The 17,021-nt window shown below is 39.7% G+C and overlaps 3 protein-coding genes across 4 annotated transcripts; 1 reads left to right on the forward strand and 2 right to left on the reverse strand.

Moving 5' to 3' along the window:
* The first annotated feature begins 3,928 nt into the window (after positions 1 to 3,928).
* Positions 3,929 to 6,877, forward strand: LOC140780713 (root phototropism protein 3). The gene is made up of 4 exons (XM_073126434.1): positions 3,929 to 4,303; positions 4,401 to 4,470; positions 4,558 to 5,826; positions 6,037 to 6,877. Exons 1-4 carry the CDS (start codon positions 4,191 to 4,193, stop codon positions 6,598 to 6,600), a joined length of 2,016 nt encoding a protein of 671 aa, XP_072982535.1. The 5' UTR covers positions 3,929 to 4,190; the 3' UTR covers positions 6,601 to 6,877.
* Positions 6,878 to 7,075: 198 nt separating this feature from the next.
* On the reverse strand, positions 7,076 to 9,731 carry LOC140780754 (cyclin-D4-1-like). 2 transcript variants are annotated; one of them, XM_073126502.1, is made up of 7 exons: positions 9,216 to 9,528; positions 9,022 to 9,153; positions 8,536 to 8,622; positions 8,318 to 8,416; positions 8,027 to 8,228; positions 7,801 to 7,922; positions 7,076 to 7,713 (listed from the first exon to the last, which is right to left on the reverse strand). In XM_073126502.1, exons 1-7 carry the CDS (start codon positions 9,261 to 9,263, stop codon positions 7,489 to 7,491), a joined length of 915 nt encoding a protein of 304 aa, XP_072982603.1. In that variant the 5' UTR covers positions 9,264 to 9,528; the 3' UTR covers positions 7,076 to 7,488. The 2 variants fall into 2 exon arrangements, with proteins under 2 accessions (XP_072982603.1, XP_072982601.1); XM_073126500.1 differs by having other exon boundaries at positions 9,022 to 9,731.
* A 3,190-nt stretch (positions 9,732 to 12,921) lies between these two features.
* On the reverse strand, positions 12,922 to 16,069 carry LOC140795730 (uncharacterized). The gene is made up of 4 exons (XM_073148473.1): positions 15,427 to 16,069; positions 13,828 to 13,931; positions 13,707 to 13,755; positions 12,922 to 13,234 (listed from the first exon to the last, which is right to left on the reverse strand). The coding sequence occupies exons 1-4, from the start codon at positions 15,997 to 15,999 to the stop codon at positions 13,094 to 13,096; spliced, it is 867 nt and encodes a 288-aa protein (XP_073004574.1). The 5' UTR covers positions 16,000 to 16,069; the 3' UTR covers positions 12,922 to 13,093.
* Positions 16,070 to 17,021: the final 952 nt, after the last annotated feature.

Here is a 17,021-nt window from a genome sequence, read left to right on the forward strand (position 1 = left end):
ATTAATGTTTCATTTGCTCCATTTTTGGTTCACTAGTTTTTCGTGGTTCCAAAAGGGCTCGAGCCCTGTTGCTATCATCCACTGAGCCAATGCAGGCCCAGAAAATATGTGCTTATATTCTATCTATAATGTTAATGCCCTTTTTTTGTAGTTAAGATGAGCAATATATCCACTGATCATATGCATGAGATTAGTGGGGCATCTTATCCCTATCTTTCATTTGGTTAAAATTAAGCCTGGCAGTATCAGAGTCTTGAGTCTTATTAACATACCACCACTCGGCCAACTTCCTATCATCTTGCAACCTTTTCCTTTCTTAAAAAGAAAAAAAGCAAGGAGCAGGAAAGTTTTGGTTATCCTTTCGATGAATATCTGGTGAGATGGAATCGCCATATACTTTCCATTTCCCAGCTTTATTTTTTTTTCCCTTCAATTGGGTCACTTTCTTTATGCAATTACTTCAATATAATATGATGGTTAGCAGAGCGAGCAAGTAATGGGTGTGGTATAGCTAGGGTCGGAAATAAATTATTTATCACTGGAAAATCTTCACGTAGTGGGTCCATTCAACAGTTTAGATTCCGCGGCAAAGTTTTGTCCACCGCTACTTATGTATTCCCCCTGTTCTCACATCCAAATCACCGAAACCCTATATAGAAATGGAGATAGATATTTGATATTTACATCAAGAGTTCTTGCATTTCCTTTATTACACATACATGTACACTATATATGTTCTCTTGTTATACACACACACACACACATATATATCTGTCTCTGTGATAAATTGTTTTAACATTTATATAATTCATCAACTTGTTACGTCTTCCAACAACTTATATCTTCTAATCACCTTTCCTCTAAAGCTATGCTTTGCTCTTCCTAAAGAAGGCGAGGGCTCCATTCTTTGCTTCTTGATGGGCTTATTGAGATGCGACACGAAGGCGCCTCGACGAAGCTTTACACCAGAATTATTACGACCACTGTTATTACTATTATCAGATGACGAGGAGGTCGAGATCCTGTGATGATCCGCAGTTAATTCTCGAGCAAGCGACTTCCCTCCTTCCTCTCTCAAGCACCAATTGCATGCTCGATACGTCGTCGCTCTCGGATAAAGATCGCTGCAGTATCTAATTAATACAACAAGATGGTATGTATATAATTCTTTAAGCAAGGATGGATTAATTAATTAATTTGGACATCTAGCAAGCAAGAGAAATATGTTATGCTTACTTGTGTTGTGATCTAACGAGGCAAATCTTGCACCGGAAAAGCTCTTGCGGCAGCCCGTGATCGCCGCACATGCAACAAACCACGGCGGTGGCCGGCGTCGGAGATGCATAGCTCATGAGGGTCTAATATGAGGAAGAGAGAGAGAGAGAGAGGGGGGTGGGGGGGAGGGAGAGGAGGGAGGGTTGGGTAAAAAGGAAAGAGATGAGAGATAGAAAGGTGGGTTGAAAATTATGCACCATAAACATCTTATTCGGCTCTTTATGGTAGAAGTCACTTTCATGCGGCGTACGTCATGTGGAAATTAAGATGGCTCGATCGATAGTTATAGCCTCGGAAATCTCTCTCCCCCTCTTCTTCTTCTTCTTCTTCTTCTGACGTACAAGCCACTGCACTAAAACGAGACTTAAAAGACCATGCCCTCAGCTTGTGACTTCCTTGCTCCTAATTTCTAAAGAAAAGAAAAAAAAAAGACTTCCTTAATCCCAAAGGAAACATAGACCTTTAGCCACACACACACACACACACACACACACACACACACACACACACACAAAAGAAAGAAAGAAAGAAAATAAAAAACAGGAATTGCCAAGTAAAGGTCACGATTTTTATGTAAAGCCTGGGCCAACCTAGTCGGATCCAACCCCGACTTTTATCAAAGATCCGATTGGGACCCGGTTCATCCTTGTTGGGCCACTTGGGCTGGACCTATATTGCCAGCTAAAACTAACCTAAGCCAACTCGTGGGATGCCCATCTCCTTTTGTGTTCACTCTGATGTTTAAAATATGGATGCATATATGAACAGGATATAAACAGGACAAATAACTCTCATAGTATGGATGCTGTTAGTATAATTTACACAATCTTTGGATTTAAAAATAAAGGGATTTGAATCAAGCTGAATAAATATATCTATATCCATTAACTACATTCACTTAGCTTGAATAAGGGAGCTTATGTCCACCGCCATCATCGCTACCTACTAAGGGTTTCTCCAATTGTTGTTTGCAGACGCTTCCTTCTCACTGTTGATTGTGGTGATAATGTCTCGGTGTGCGAGGCTTATTATTTTCGACTCATTGGCAAGTCAGTCTTTGGTTCCTTTTATGTTTTTATGCCGTTGATCATTGAAGAAAGATCATTTTTCAATCTTTGGAGATCACAAGTTGTGTACCAATAAATGTCGTATCACGACGGTAATATTAGCTTCTTTGCGTCTATGTATTCATTATGATTGTTCTTTCTATTGTATTTTTCTATATTGTAATGTTTGGTGAAGTAAAAAAATGAAAGACTCGTGTGAAAGGCTATATTTAATAATTGAATGAAATATGTGCCTATTGGGTTTTCTCTCTCAAAAAAAAAAAAGGATTGGATTGGATTGGCTCCTCCGATAAAATCACCACTGTAGGTTCAAATCCTTTTCCTAGCATGATGATACCTCTCTTGCATTCTTTATAGTGTATCCGTCTAGAAAGAATTAAGGACCTATAAGCACGAGTATAATAGAGATGAGAGAAATAAAAATAATATGACAATTTTGTTTTAATTAAGAATTGTGGCACTTAGATCTTACCCAAATTCTTAATTACTATGCCCTACAAACTATGCCACTCAATAGTAGCAATCTTTTCACCTGCACTACTAAACTTCGTCTGACGATTTACTAATTGAAGACTTCATATGGTTAAAGATTACAGTCGAAGAGCTTTATAATTTTGTGCATATCTAGCCTGGAGGTTGAATATGAAAAGCATTCCAAAATAGTGGGGTCACACTATTATTACGAAATGCTAATGACTTGAACGCAGACATAAAGGGAAGAGGAAAGGAACTTGAGAAGGTCCGAAAGAGACAATAAATGGACGCCCATATTAACTTATTAGTTAGCAATAATGAACCATACCAACCAGTGAAAAATTTAAGGACCACCTTACGAAATGCTTATGACTCTGAGAAAGACTCACATATATGTAATTATGTAGCCTTTTCAATTTAAACCAGTGGCTATTCATCCAAAATTTCTTTGGCATGACAAGAGCTAGTATTTTGTTTTGAGAAAAAGGTCCGTAGAGTTAGTTTGCCTTCAACAAATTAACCAAATAGATCCAACTCCAGTAGAGACTTGCATCGTCGATCCAGTGAGTTTTTTTTCTCGTTATATATTAATAACTAATGTTCCCATGCTACGTGGGACTACTCCATCCAAGTGGTTCTTAATTTTGTCGACTACTAGTGGTTTTCAGCATTGTTGTCCTTCTCTTATATGAGACAGTAGATTGAGTTTCCTCCTAGATAAATTAATTCATGATCATGTGAGGTAAAGTTACAAAAGCTAACAGTAGCTCTCCAATATATATATATATATATATATATATATATGTATGTATGTATATTCCCCACCTGATCCAAGAGACAAATATATATTTGTGGCATTAGTGGGCTCTCACTACTCACTCACCATCCCTATGGAGGCACGAGCATATAGTATGTGATGGAGGAAACAAACGGAGATGGCTACAGAAATCTCACAGCTTTCAGCACATGAACAGATGATGGGAGGAGGGAAAGGACACCCGAATCCAACCCGAATCCAACTAGTAGAACCAAAAATGGTAAAAGAGATTAAAAAGAAGCCCATGGCCCAATCCAGCCTGTAGATTTATGGAAGATTTGCTACGAGTCTAGATAACTCCAACACACCACGTGACTTTTTCTCTCAATCGCCCTCCTCTTCTACATCAGGACCAAGAGATATGTTTCCTCTCTTATCTCTTCTCCTATTCATGCACCTCTCTGCGTTGATTTCCATAGTTGTATGAATTCCAACGCTCCCTAGCTCCCCTCGGGATTTGCCATTAATTACTAGTCTCGTCTCTTCTTGACTACTACTTCGTGGTCTTCCTTCTACGCCATCCATAATTGATCTTCAAGGCGATATTCCTCATAACAATGTGGGAATCTGAGAGTGAACCCCATGGGAGAGACCTCGTGAGGAACTCACTTGATGCTCACAAGCATAGCAGCCTCAGCAACGATGGCTTCGAGCTCAGAGATCAATCTTGGTACCTTTTTAAAAAAAATTTATTTCTTACATGTAATCTATAGTTCTATTCACAATGGTTAGTTCTAATTTTGACATGCATATGTATTTACGAGCAGGTATGTCTCCAGTGATATCCCCAGTGATTTGCTTGTTAAAGTTGGAGGTGTCAGCTTTCATCTACACAAGGTAATTGGTAATTCCTCCAGTAGTTTATTAGTAACTCTATCCACTCTTCATAGCTAACTAGCTCTACTATGATTTGGTCTCATGTAGTATCCATTACTCTCAAGAAGTGGAAGGATGAACCGAATCATGTATGAATCCTCAAGGGATCAAGAACCAAGTGTGGTCGAACTAAACGACCTCCCCGGCGGCCCGGAGTCCTTGGAGCTCGCCGCCAAGTTCTGCTACGGCATCGCCGTGGACCTCACGGCGTCGAACATCTCCGGCCTGAGGTGCGCAGCGGAGTACTTGGAAATGACGGAGGACTTAGAGGAAGGAAACTTAATATTCAAAACAGAAGCCTTTTTAAGCTACGTAGTTTTGTCCTCATGGCGAGACTCAATAGTGGTGCTCAAGAGCTGCGAAGGGCTGTCGCCATGGGCCGAGAACTTGCAAATAGTACGAAGGTGCAGTGAGTCGATCGCATGGAAAGCTTGCGCTAATCCGAGAGGTATAAGGTGGGCGTACACCGGGAGGCCTACGAGAAATTCGAGTCCAAAATGGAACAACGACTCGAAGGAGTCGAGCCCGAGCCGGACCCAACCAGTTCCACCGGACTGGTGGTTCGAAGACGTATCCCTCCTTAGAATCGACCATTTTGTACGAGTCGTCACTGCCATCAAAGTGAAAGGCATGAGATTTGAGCTAATCGGAGCTGCAATCATGCAGTACGCAGCGAGGTGGCTGCCTGGATTAACCAAAGAAGGGCCTCAAGGTGGCGACGATGTATGGAATCAAGGAGGGCTACATTTAGTAATCGCAGGGACCGGTAACAAGGATGACTTATCCAATTCCCAAGTTCGAGAGCAAAGGATGATTATCGAAAGCCTTATAAGTATAATCCCACCAACCAAGGACTCTGTCTCTTGTAGCTTTCTTCTCAGATTGCTAAGGTTGGCAAGTATGTTAAAAGTAGCACCTGCGCTTGTCACGGAGTTAGAAAAAAGAGTTGGAATGCAGTTAGAACAAGCCACTTTGGCGGATCTTCTCATCCCGTCTTACAGCAAGAGTGAGACGTTGTACGATGTGGATTTGGTGCAGAGGTTAGTGGAGCATTTCCTGGTACAAGAGCAAACAGAGGATTCGAGCCCAGGGAGGGAGTCGTATGTAGAGAAGCATGGGTACGAGCCGGCGACTGCAAGGGCTTCAGGGTCTAATGCCAAGTTGAGAGTTGCGAGGTTGATAGATAGTTTCCTCACAGAGGTGTCGAGGGATCGAAATCTCTCGCTGACCAAGTTCCAGGTTTTGGCAGAGGCGTTGCCAGAGTCGACCCGGAGTTGTGATGATGGGTTGTACAGAGCTGTCGATTCTTATCTCAAGGTACAAACATTAATATTGTTTGTTAGTAGATAAATCTAGTCTCGCTCTCTCTCTCTCTCTCTCTCTCTCTCTCTCTCTCTCTCTCTCTCTCTCTCTCTCTCTCTCTCTCACTTTCTTCAAAGTTAAAAGATTTATAATTGAGATGAAGTTATACTAGAAATGATGGAACTGCTTAATTTTTTTTTAATTTTTTTGAAAACTCTCAATTAGGCGCATCCGACTCTAACTGAGCACGAGAGGAAGCGTCTCTGCCGTGTAATGGACTGCCAAAAGCTCTCCATCGATGCCTGCATGCATGCAGCCCAAAACGAACGCCTCCCACTTCGGGTCGTCGTACAAGTCCTCTTCTCCGAGCAAGTCAAGATAAGCAACGCGATCGCCAACTCCTCTCTAAAGGAAGCAGGGGATTCCCACTACCAGCCCATGGTCTCAACTCGCAAGCAGCTCCTCGAGGGGACTCCCCAATCCTTCCAAGAAGGTTGGGCGGCAGCGAAGAAGGACATCAATACGCTCAAGTTTGAGCTGGAGAGCATGAAGGCCAAGTACCTGGAGCTCCAAAACGACATGGATAGCTTACAGAGACAGTTCGAGAAGATGACATCTGCTAAGCCAAGTAAGCATCCATCGTCCGCTTGGAGCAGCGGGTGGAAGAAGCTAAGCAAGCTGGGGAAGAACACGAACGCCGAGGCAAACGAGATAGCGGCGCAGACGCAGGCGACGGGGCTGGCGGAGCAGGCGAGGAAGCCAAGGAGATGGAGGAATTCCATATCTTAAGCCTCCATTCGCAATGGAAAAAAAATTGTAGAACGTTTCGTTTATTTGGAGTTAAAGTGTTTTTTAACGTCTCGTTTGGATTTTTTTTTTTTAAAACTTTCTTTTCCCCCTAAATGTAATGGTCGCTAACTAGTTAACAGCGCCCGATGCATGCTTTCATGTGATAAGAAAACCAAGTGAGGAAGGAATGATTCCAGGAATAATTCCTCCCATCGTTGAAACTGGATCTTTGAAGCCAACAGCAGATATTTAATCTAACAGAGCACCCACTTGATCATTTCCCTTATGATCGATCCTCTTAAAGGTTATAATCTATTTTCCCAAGAATATTTCCTTTGACCTTTGACCAGGACACTTATTTTATCATATTATAAAAAAAAAGTAAGTTTCAGAGAGTCAGAAGACAAACTGGTTGGGGGTCAACAGATGCGATTAATTTAAGCAATCACCGTTTGATTTGATGAGCAAAACCCACTTTGTTTTTCCATCTTTCAATTTTATTGGTCATGTTTTATCCAAAAAGATCTTTCTTTCTTAGTTCTCGCACGAAGGAGATACAAAAAACAAATGCAAACGTAGTAATTTCTCTCGTCTCTTCTTCAAAAACGCTTCACATATCCTCGATTTCTTCCTTCGTGCTGTCTCTGCTTTTGACAAGTGATGTCTTCTGGGTTCTGGCTGCATTACTCATGTCATAGCAATGAACTCCACATCTATTTATTCATTTTTATAATCTTTTGCCGGATCCATTCTTTCGTTTGTCTTTCGGTAATCTCAGGATCACACCTAAAACTCCAGTAACCACATCCAACTGACTTGTTAAAAAAAATGCCACAAGTCCCAAAAGAGGTTAGTGGCCAAAACAACATCCATCCATCACAAGATAGTTTATCTGCTAATTTTCCTTCTTTTATTGCTAGCTGGAGAGCTATCGTAACATATTTCCTGTGACCAAACAGTTATATCATCACTCTTGTAGCTGAAGCATGCAGCTTCCAAGACCCCAATTGGGCTCTGTGGCACAGAGGAATTTGATGGGCTAGCAGTTTTCAGTGGCACATTCCTCATCAATATTATGTCTTGGATTACTTCATGACATCTTAACACTCTCTCCTGCAATAACCATCATAATGCAAACCAAATCAGTAACCATCAAACATGCAACTCCAAGTGCATACATAGCTGTTAGCTATATATTACCTTTTCTACATGGATGCAATAAGTAACAGCCTGCTCAAGTTCTACAATATGGGTTTTCCCCAACACTATCAAAGCGACAGCAGCAGCAATTTCTGAAGGTCTGAAAGTGAGGAAATCAGTTCCTGCAATTGAATTCTCGGTTGTAGTCAAAATAATTCAATCCATCCCATTCTAACAACCAGAGAGATTTCTATCTTGCAATTCTGAAAATAAAAAAAGTGTATACCTCTAATTGTGCTCCAGATGAGTTCCTCGGACTGCAATACTAATAACCTGGATGGTGCATTGCCAGCATTATACTTATGAAGAAAATAATCTATAAAGGAGAATGGTGTGATAGATTGCATTCTCCATTTGAGAGTGCTGAGCACCAGAAGCTCCATTCTTTGTATAGCATTAGCTTCGAACACATACTTCGCCTCACCGACCTATTAGACATGAGTGAAAGAAAATTAGAACAGATTCAGAATCAGAAACCATGGAATTGTTTTATCTGTAATGGTTCATCAGGCCTTACCTGTAAATCCACCAATAGAGGAACATCAACTTCTTCCATCTTGGCAGCTAAAGACAAGCAAGCCACAGACAACAGCTGTATCGTCCAAGCCTTCCCTTGCTGCAATAAGAGAGAGAGCTCAGACATTAAGAACCATATTGTGCAACCACACATACGAGATTATGTTGGAAATAAATTTATGCATAAGAAATAGAAGAGGGCCTTCTGAATGTTCTTACTGCAAGCTCATAGACAGAGAGAAATCGGTCCAAGTAATTCACAGACAAGTAGGCACTCAGAGGCCTAAAACTGTAGTGGGAATGAACCTGTTTAATAAAAGCACAGACACCATTATTCAAAGAAGCAAGAAGAGCATTAAAACCATCAGACGGCAAAAGATAAGTGAACTGAAAGAGAGAAGAGACCCATTTATTACATTATGTATATTAATAAAGGCCTTGTGAAAGTACTGAACACCCAAATTAAATAGTCACAGCAAGATCATATCTCATTTATGTAGGGGGGAGTGAAAATATAAAAAAATAAGAGCAAATCAGCGAGAACAAAAATATTCACATTGATCGACAATAAACAAAATAATCCGAAATAAATCTGAAATAAGACCAGAAATACGGAAAGAAAGACCATTTTAACGAATCGTTAGATATAGACATCAAACGATAGTATACCTACAAAGATTTTTTTTCAAAAAATAAAAAACCCACCTTGCAAATCCAATCAATGGCATCTCTCCTAATGGAAAGGTCCAATGCCCCAGTGAGCAGCCTGTCGGCGTAGTCCTTTCTTGGGAGATGCTCCCATTCTCTCTCGACCAAGAGGGCGATGCATTCATCCGACTGCAAGGGGAAATCCATAAGCAAGTCCCCATAAAAACCGCTCTTTTCCCCAAGAACACAACCTGGGCGATGACCATCCACATCACCATGGTCATGCTCCTCCTCCTCATCAAAACTCAAGATGCTGTCGTTGTCCTCCGCGCACAGGAGGACGGAAACAGCACAGTCATAACTAGGAGCCATTCCTACCAAGCTATGTACCAATGCAGGACAAAGGATGGGATTTTGTAAAGAAAGAAAGCCTTATTCTTCTTCTTCCTCCTCCTCCTCCTCCTCCTCCTCCTTCAAATAAGAGTTCTTCTCATAGAAGAATACTTGTTATTAGTTTGCAATAAGGAGGAGGAGATGAGAGGAGGAAAGAATGAGCACTGTTGTATATAGAAAGAGGAAAGAAGGGGATTTGTAGGGTAGTGGGATTGAGACATTGTTTTGGGGAAGAGAGAGGGGCAGGGGAGGACTTAAAAGAGAAAATGGCAGGCAAAAATAGAGACAAAGGAAGGACAACAATTTTTTTCTTTTCTTTTTTGTGAAAAAGAAATCTTATGAGCCAAAGGTGGGAAATTAATAAATTTTCTTATACAACACCAAAATTTAGAGCAGTGTATATAATATTTCAGTCAATTTAGGACCTTATAAACGACATAGGAGTCCATCGTTCATTCGTTCGGAGATAAAGAGAAGGGTATTTTAGGAAAAGTGCATGGTGAGAGCTGACCAATTGGGGAAGGAGTTTCGTAGTCTCTCCTTTTATGGAACGCCGAACGCGTGAGCTCACCTTTCTTACTAAGATACTAGTAATCTAGTATATTACCGTTTCACTTAGAACTAATAAATAATCATTCCCCTAATTTTGGCCTTTCCCCATGCCCTATGCCATTTTTGGGAATATGACACCATCTTTTCCCGGGAAATATTTTATGCTTTTTGACAGTCTTAGACTTAAGTTTTATAACCTTTGATCATTACTAGATTTTGAACGGTGAATTTGCTATATTCCGATATATATGCTTCTATTTGTCATCTTTAAAAAGGAACAAATATATATATATATATATATATATATATATATATCCCTTATTAATCGGTAGAACAAAAATGAAGTATAGTTCGAGCTACACATAACTAGGAATGTGCTAATCTAATCCCACTCCTGCACCATGACCTAGCCACGATCTGCAGTAATTAATGTATGCCCCAATGGGGTAATTAAGTTTCTTACGCCTTAATCCGGGTGATAAAATTTTCAAGTACGTACTCATCAAACAAACGCACGATTCTCGAGGTATGTGATCGCGTTCATCACGGACCACCTATACATAGCCAACCCTGGCTCAGCCTTTAATGCATATGCCTTTGTATGCTTATTTGCCAAGTCCAATGGCCATAATTGTATTAATTGTATTATAATAAGCTAAATAAACTTTCCCTGACGTACATTTCCAGTACTAAAGTTTGAACTAGAAGTACAAATATTTTTTCTTAGGGGTGAAAGAACTAGTACAAAGTTTGAAGTTAGACATTGAGTTTTATGTTTTGCCAATGGCTAGCTAACCTCCCGTATAATTTAGCTTAACACAAGCACTTAGTCTAAAACATACATACATATATTTTGTATGTAAACCGATGAACTCTGTCAAGTTTCAGAGAGAAGCAACGAGGAAGGTGCTTGTGTTGCGTTTCTCAAGTTGGACACTTGCAAGCATCTGCTTTCAAGTTCATTTTACAGTTAGACAAGGGATAGTGGTCGCCCCTCTTCCAATGTTAGCCTTTGAGGAGAGCTTTTGTCTTTGTACTCGCCTTTCCCTCTCGTCTCCTTTTGCACTCATATTCCCCATTTGCGTCAGTAGGAGAAGTCTTTTAGCTTCTCTCTCTCTCTCTCTCTCTCTCTCTCTCTCTCTCTCTCTCTCTCTCTACTGCTGTCTTGGCTTTTGCTAATAGAGTTTTGCAAGTACAAGTGTGGACTCACTTGTTCTCTGTTCATTAGCAGAGTCTCTAAAAGACTAAAACACACAATCTCTCTCTCTCTCTCTCTGTCTTCTGGACTAAAACTAAGAGGAGGACTCTTCTTTGCCTCAAGTTTGAGATTCGAGCTCTCGATAACATCGCTCAATTATTCTGTGAGCACTTTACTACTATACTAGATGAATACCATATCTTTGGATAGGTATCTACCCATTTTTTACTCTCTCTCTCTCTTATTTCTCACTGCAAGGTTTCCGCGATGCCTTAGTTGTTGACTGTTGATGGCTGGGCTAGAATCTAGGAATAGTCATAGTTCTCGTATTGGATATGATGGCAACTTGAGAATTGCAATAAAGCTCATTAAAAATATAGGAAGGTGTAGGTAAATGAGTCAAAAGTTGTTGGAAAATTATTGCAACTTGAACAGGGAAATCTTGGGTGCAGGTTAAAAGAGTGGGTACTATCAGTGGGCCAGTCAGGGGACTATTTTCAACACAAGTACAATTGACTTCATCACTGGCTATTATACGAGTTGGATCTGGAATTAAAGTCTAGGCTTTGCACAAAAACCCTAATATGTGTGTGTGTGCACTAACCCTATATATACCAATACACTAATATTTCTTTTCCTAGTATATTTCCATGCAATATCTCTGATGAGAGTATTGAGATTTTCCAAAAACAAAAATTATTTGAGTTCTTATTTTTCAACCCAAATTCGTCCATATAGCATCCAACTCGCAAAACTAGACACCTGGAACAAAAGATATTGAAAAAGAAGAAAATATAACAATACACTTTGTAACAACTCTCTTAGACTTAATTCTAACCGAGACTTAAGTAGATTTTTAAGTCAACTAAACACAGTGTAGTCCAGTAGAAACGAAACAATCAGAGAGAGACAAGTGTTGCACTTTGTGTCCTATAAGTACATACATGTAAGGTTAAAGATTGGCATTAGATAATTAATACCAGCTACTGACCATAATACTAACTAGAAAGAAAAAAAAAAGAGTAAATGGCTAGCTCGCTACTCGCGTCCAAAGGTTGAATTAGATGGAGAAGTAGACATAGAGATGGGTAGCCATGTATAGTTTATGCATGCACATGCAGATGCACATGTGCCATCCTCCCCTCGATGCCCGGATCCGCCATCAAGAAGCATCCAGAAACATCCGCCAGAGCTTCTGTGTCCCCGCAATCCGCGCTGAGCAACCGTGGACACAGGGCCAAGTCCCAGCTTTCTTCTTCTCTTTCTAATTAAAAATTTCTTAGAAAGTTGTTAATTAAAAGGATAATTATATTAAATCCTTCTGAAGTAATATCCGTTTCCACGTAAGTAGTGCTGAGGAAGTGGAAATGAGCAAAAGTTTGAGTCCTCTAGATTATAATTATCCATTGATTAGAGGCTCGTTTGTGGTACTTTGCTTTCTCTAATAAGGTCAGGAAAGTCTCATGAGTTCATACTTTATTCCGTGAATGGTCTTTGGACGACAAGGGTAGTTAATTTGGATTCGAAATGCCTTGAGCTTATGCTAATAAAGCTTAAAAGATTTTGAGGCCATAAAGATTAAAGAAGACGACCCCGTGGGGAGGCATCCACGGAACTCATGTGCTTGCTTTTTCTATGTACATTAGCTTGCAATAAGGTGTGGGGATTAATATATTGGTCGTAAGTTATCAAAAAGGGTTTCCTTTTATATTCTCTGAGCGAGAGTAGAGTGTTTGGTGGTGAGTGCATGCTGCGTGCCACCACTCTTTAGTCTTTACTCTTTAAGCTCAAGCTCCAAAGAGCGACCTCTGGGGTGATGAAGACGTACCGTATATAAGAAAAATACCAGTACAGTGATTTTGTTGATTCTTTGCTCATGAACTCTGCGTCTCTTTGATCAATTTCCATCAAAATCACAACACACAGGAGGCCACACTGTAGCTTCACGACGAACGTCGGAAATCCCAGACCAAGCTGAGTTCGGAGCTAAGAATAGAGCTTCAGTTGATCACAACAGTCTGAATAATTCATGTTACTTCCACCTTGGTTTAAGTTTGAATCATAATGTTTAAGCAAACATATCGCATGCTTAAAGCAAGCAACAGAATTAGGAAGCCATTGTACGACCTGGAAGACAAGCAGAGTGTTCGGAATTATGTTCAATAGATGGCTCTATTTCTAGATCTAGACTGATCTTTATTGAAAATATTCCAGAAGAATGAAAATCGCAAACACAAAATGAGCATGTTTAATTGCAGATGTAATTCATTTCAATCCCTATAATTTGATCCTGATGATTGATTATATCAAACTGAACTCACTGACTCATTACTTTCCACTCAGATGAAATATTTAAAATAAGTAGACAGGAACACATGTAATCTTATGTGACGACCTACCCAGTCAACCAGACCTTTTTTTTACTCAACTACCTCTAGCTAAGCAAGAATACAAAAAACATAGGAACAGTATATTTGACTAGGAGAGATGCATTAAGAAATTTCTAATATAGCTCCAATAATGTAGCACAGTATAAGGGGACAGCTGACCAAATAATATTTTTGTTCAATAGTTAATAGACAATGACATTAACGTCCACCTCCCCCAAGGACAATACTTGGTCCATGCTATGCTCCATAGATCTGCTCCTGTAAGCGATATAAATTAATTAGACACGATAAAAAGCATCCACCAATACTCAAACAGTGGTAAATACATACAAATGCTGCAGGGAAAGTCCAACGATGATGATTGTCATGGAGAAGCTGCAATAATAAGTGCACCGACCTGAGGAGTAAAGTTCAGCAATAGCAGCATCAAATGCCTACAAACAAAAGAATGAGCATGTGATGCATCTAGCAGTTAGGAGATTAGAATGGTTAAGCCATTTGGAACCCGGAGCAATAACTAGATAACTGCCTTCATATAATATAAAATTGTAAACCACTTTTGGTAGTGCTTTTGTTACGAGTAATAGCCCATAGAATGAAAGCTTACAACTCTTTCAATCAATTAGAAGGTTCCAAATTGAAGTTTTAACAAATACTAACTGAACTTGAGGACTCGAATCAGCTGCATTCATTCAAGATGGTCCTCTCCTTACCCTAAATTGGTATGGGCCTTGTGAACCAGGACACCCATTTGACAAAAGAGCTAAAGCTATGTTGAGATGGCCTTTGGCTTCTCTTGTCCACAATTACTGATAATTAAATCAGATGCTTACCTTCTCCACAAAGGCCTACTTCTTTACCTCAACTAGAATCTTCAGGAGGTTCATAACTACCTCCATGCCACATTTCTGTCATTTGTCACAGCATCACTCATGGATAATCATATTATCAGACCTTGCCATAAGCTAAGTATTGCACAGTAAGTCAATCTGTGATGTTAACTCTGTTCTTAACCCAAAATGTTGGATGTAAATATGTTCTTCAGAATGTATGTTGAATAAGTATAACGTGAAACATTTATCTATATGAGTAGACATTGTGCAAGCATAAATTAGACTACTAATTTATTTTACTAGGAATTAGCAGAGATTGAATTCACGTGACTTGAAGTATCCATGACAATCTGGGCCCCTAGATATTACAACAAGCTTCCAAAGAGCTATTCTACTGCAGTGAGATTTTATAAGCTTCCAAAAAGTAAATATATTTTAGAAATTCAGTCAGTTAACGAAACTAGCCAGTTTCCTTGAATCAAGTTATAAACAAGATATTGTGATACAAAACCTCTTATGCCATAGTACGAGCATCCTCTGCGGAATTCAGGATCTCAAAGTAGAAAACAGAGAAATTAAGCGTCAGTCCCTGCCTTAGAGGATTAAATGGTCTGATATCAGCAAGAGCAATATCCTAAATCAGAAAAGGGAAGCAAATTACGATCTCCAAGTCATCAAAACCATGTGCAAATCACCTAAAGTATTAAATAGTAGTGAATTCCAACGAGAAGCTCCTGTTGAAATTTTCCACAAGCGCAATCTCTTTGCCAAAAAGAGACAATGTATAGTTGTATACTGTCACTAACCAAAGTGTAACACACTTCACACTTGTGAGCTTTACGAAGATGACATGGACCAGGAAACCAAATCGCTTAAATCTTGTAAGCGAAACAAAGAGTAAAATTTCTAGACAAATAACTCGATTCACCTGCATCTGGCTACCAGCCCCGCCGTTAGTTCTCTTTAATAAAGACCCAATATTTAGTATTATAAAGATATTTCGACCTTAGACACCGATCACCGAACCAATTCCACTTTTTTATCAATGGGAAAAAGCGCGAGAAAAGAGAATTGTGATTTTGAAAATTAAAACTACCTGAGCCGCCTGGTAAGCCGCCATACTATCATTCACCGCCTCCTTCCTCTCGACCCCGGGCTTGAACTCAGCAATGCACCGGTGGTAGTCCCCCTTCGCCTTAAGGTAGAACACCTTCGCCTCGCTCGACCCAGCCGAGGGGATAAGGTGAGATTCGAGGATCCTAAGCATCTTAGCGCAGATGGATGCGAGCTCGGACTCGCTCCGATCACGACAGTTTTTGACGAGGGCGGCACGGCCCTCGCTCTTCCTCCGCTCAATGTGGGAGATCATCCGCCACGCGGCGCGGCGATCGCCAGCGACGTTCTTATAGGCCACGGAGAAGAAGCTGCGCTCCTCGGCAGTGAGAGCGCCGAAAGAAGGAAGCTGAGAGCACGATCTTCTCCATGAAGCAGGCCATCTCGTCGTAGCGCTTGGCTTCCTGCGATAGCTTCGCCAAGTAGAGGTATTGCTCGCCGGAGAGGTGGCCGTCGTCCATGACGAAGGGGTTACGAAGCAGGATAAGAGTAGGGCCGTAGGGGAAGACGAAGGAGGCCCTTTTTCTTTGTTAAAAAAAATAAAAAATTCTCTCATCAAACTCTACTAAGAAATAATAATACACCGATTACAAGGCCAAATACTCGTCGTGTTTCCTTAAGCCGCATAATATATCAAAAATGATATTTATGACTCGGGGAATATTGAGAATCTATCGGATAAATCCTAATCAGGCGGTATGATCCAGCGCGGTAGAGGATAAGAGATTATATTGGACAATTGAACTATGTTGCGTCCAGAACAAAGAACAGAACCGATCTGGTCATGTTACTTTACTTGGAAACTGTCAGATAGTATCGAACATAAACAACTGACAGGAGCATTGAAGTCCGTTCCACCCATCCCTTAGATTTATTTTCCGATTTTTTTATTTATTTCTCTTTTAAGTGGTTATATGAGGCCTACATTATGATACTATTATTCTTTGAAGCAAATCTACCAAAATATTTTTAAGGAAAATTTATTAATAATATCTAAGAGTAACGAGTATGATTCAGAGAAAGATATTGAAAGAAGTCCGGGACTACTATACAATAGGCTTATAGACATCAGAGAAAATAAAAATTAAACTTTAACAACTCAAAAGATACAAACACATACCCAATTTAAACAGAAGAGAAAACCTTACAACTTCAATAAAACAAACATCACAATACTTTTTTTTAAATATGATATTAAGTTTGATTGGTACGAAAGACAATAAATAAATCAGACCCGGGATATGTACAACTCTGCATTTAATACCATATGGACTTGCCTTCTTCCCTTTTTTTTTTTAAGGATATTATTTATACCCATTACTTCTCATCTAAATATACATAGATATATAGCAATCCTTCAATAAATTTATCTTAAAAAAGGCTAATTCCATATCATCCAAACTTGATTGTGAACTAAAACATTTTAATCCGTAATAACAACTTAATATCAAAATAATACTATTTCATAATACAATTATTATTTATTTAAATTTTATCTTATACCACACACTAACCTAATTATTAATTTACTCTTAATTTAACTATAAGAGAATTATTATAATTTATTATATATTTCTC

The sequence above is a fragment of the Typha latifolia genome, chromosome 1 (genome assembly GCF_019914945.1).
Source record: "Typha latifolia isolate L0001 chromosome 1, TyphaL0001v2, whole genome shotgun sequence".
NCBI lineage: Eukaryota > Viridiplantae > Streptophyta > Magnoliopsida > Poales > Typhaceae > Typha > Typha latifolia.

What these genes read in the sequence shown, in the direction of transcription:
- LOC140795730 (XM_073148473.1), bottom strand. Translation starts at nt 15,999, where the DNA reads ATGAGAGAATTTTTTATTTTTTTTAACAAAGAAAAAGGGCCTCCTTCG. An exon ending in CGGCTTACCAGGCGGCTCAG is followed by an intron (nt 13,932 to 15,426) that starts GTAGTTTTAATT and finishes TTTTGTTTGTAG; the next exon opens with GCATTTGATGCTGCTATTGC. An exon ending in AAGTATTGTCCTTGGGGGAG is followed by an intron (nt 13,235 to 13,706) that starts GTGGACGTTAAT and finishes CTTGTCTTCCAG; the next exon opens with GTCGTACAATGGCTTCCTAA.
- LOC140780754 (XM_073126500.1), bottom strand. Translation starts at nt 9,336, where the DNA reads ATGGCTCCTAGTTATGACTGTGCTGTTTCCGTCCTCCTGTGCGCGGAG. An exon ending in CCATTGATTGGATTTGCAAG is followed by an intron (nt 8,623 to 9,021) that starts GTGGGTTTTTTA and finishes TTTATTAAACAG; the next exon opens with GTTCATTCCCACTACAGTTT. An exon ending in CATCTGGAGCACAATTAGAG is followed by an intron (nt 7,923 to 8,026) that starts GTATACACTTTT and finishes ATTCAATTGCAG; the next exon opens with GAACTGATTTCCTCACTTTC.
- LOC140780713 (XM_073126434.1), top strand. Translation starts at nt 4,191, where the DNA reads ATGTGGGAATCTGAGAGTGAACCCCATGGGAGAGACCTCGTGAGGAAC. An exon ending in GAGCTCAGAGATCAATCTTG is followed by an intron (nt 4,304 to 4,400) that starts GTACCTTTTTAA and finishes ATTTACGAGCAG; the next exon opens with GTATGTCTCCAGTGATATCC. An exon ending in CTGTCGATTCTTATCTCAAG is followed by an intron (nt 5,827 to 6,036) that starts GTACAAACATTA and finishes ACTCTCAATTAG; the next exon opens with GCGCATCCGACTCTAACTGA.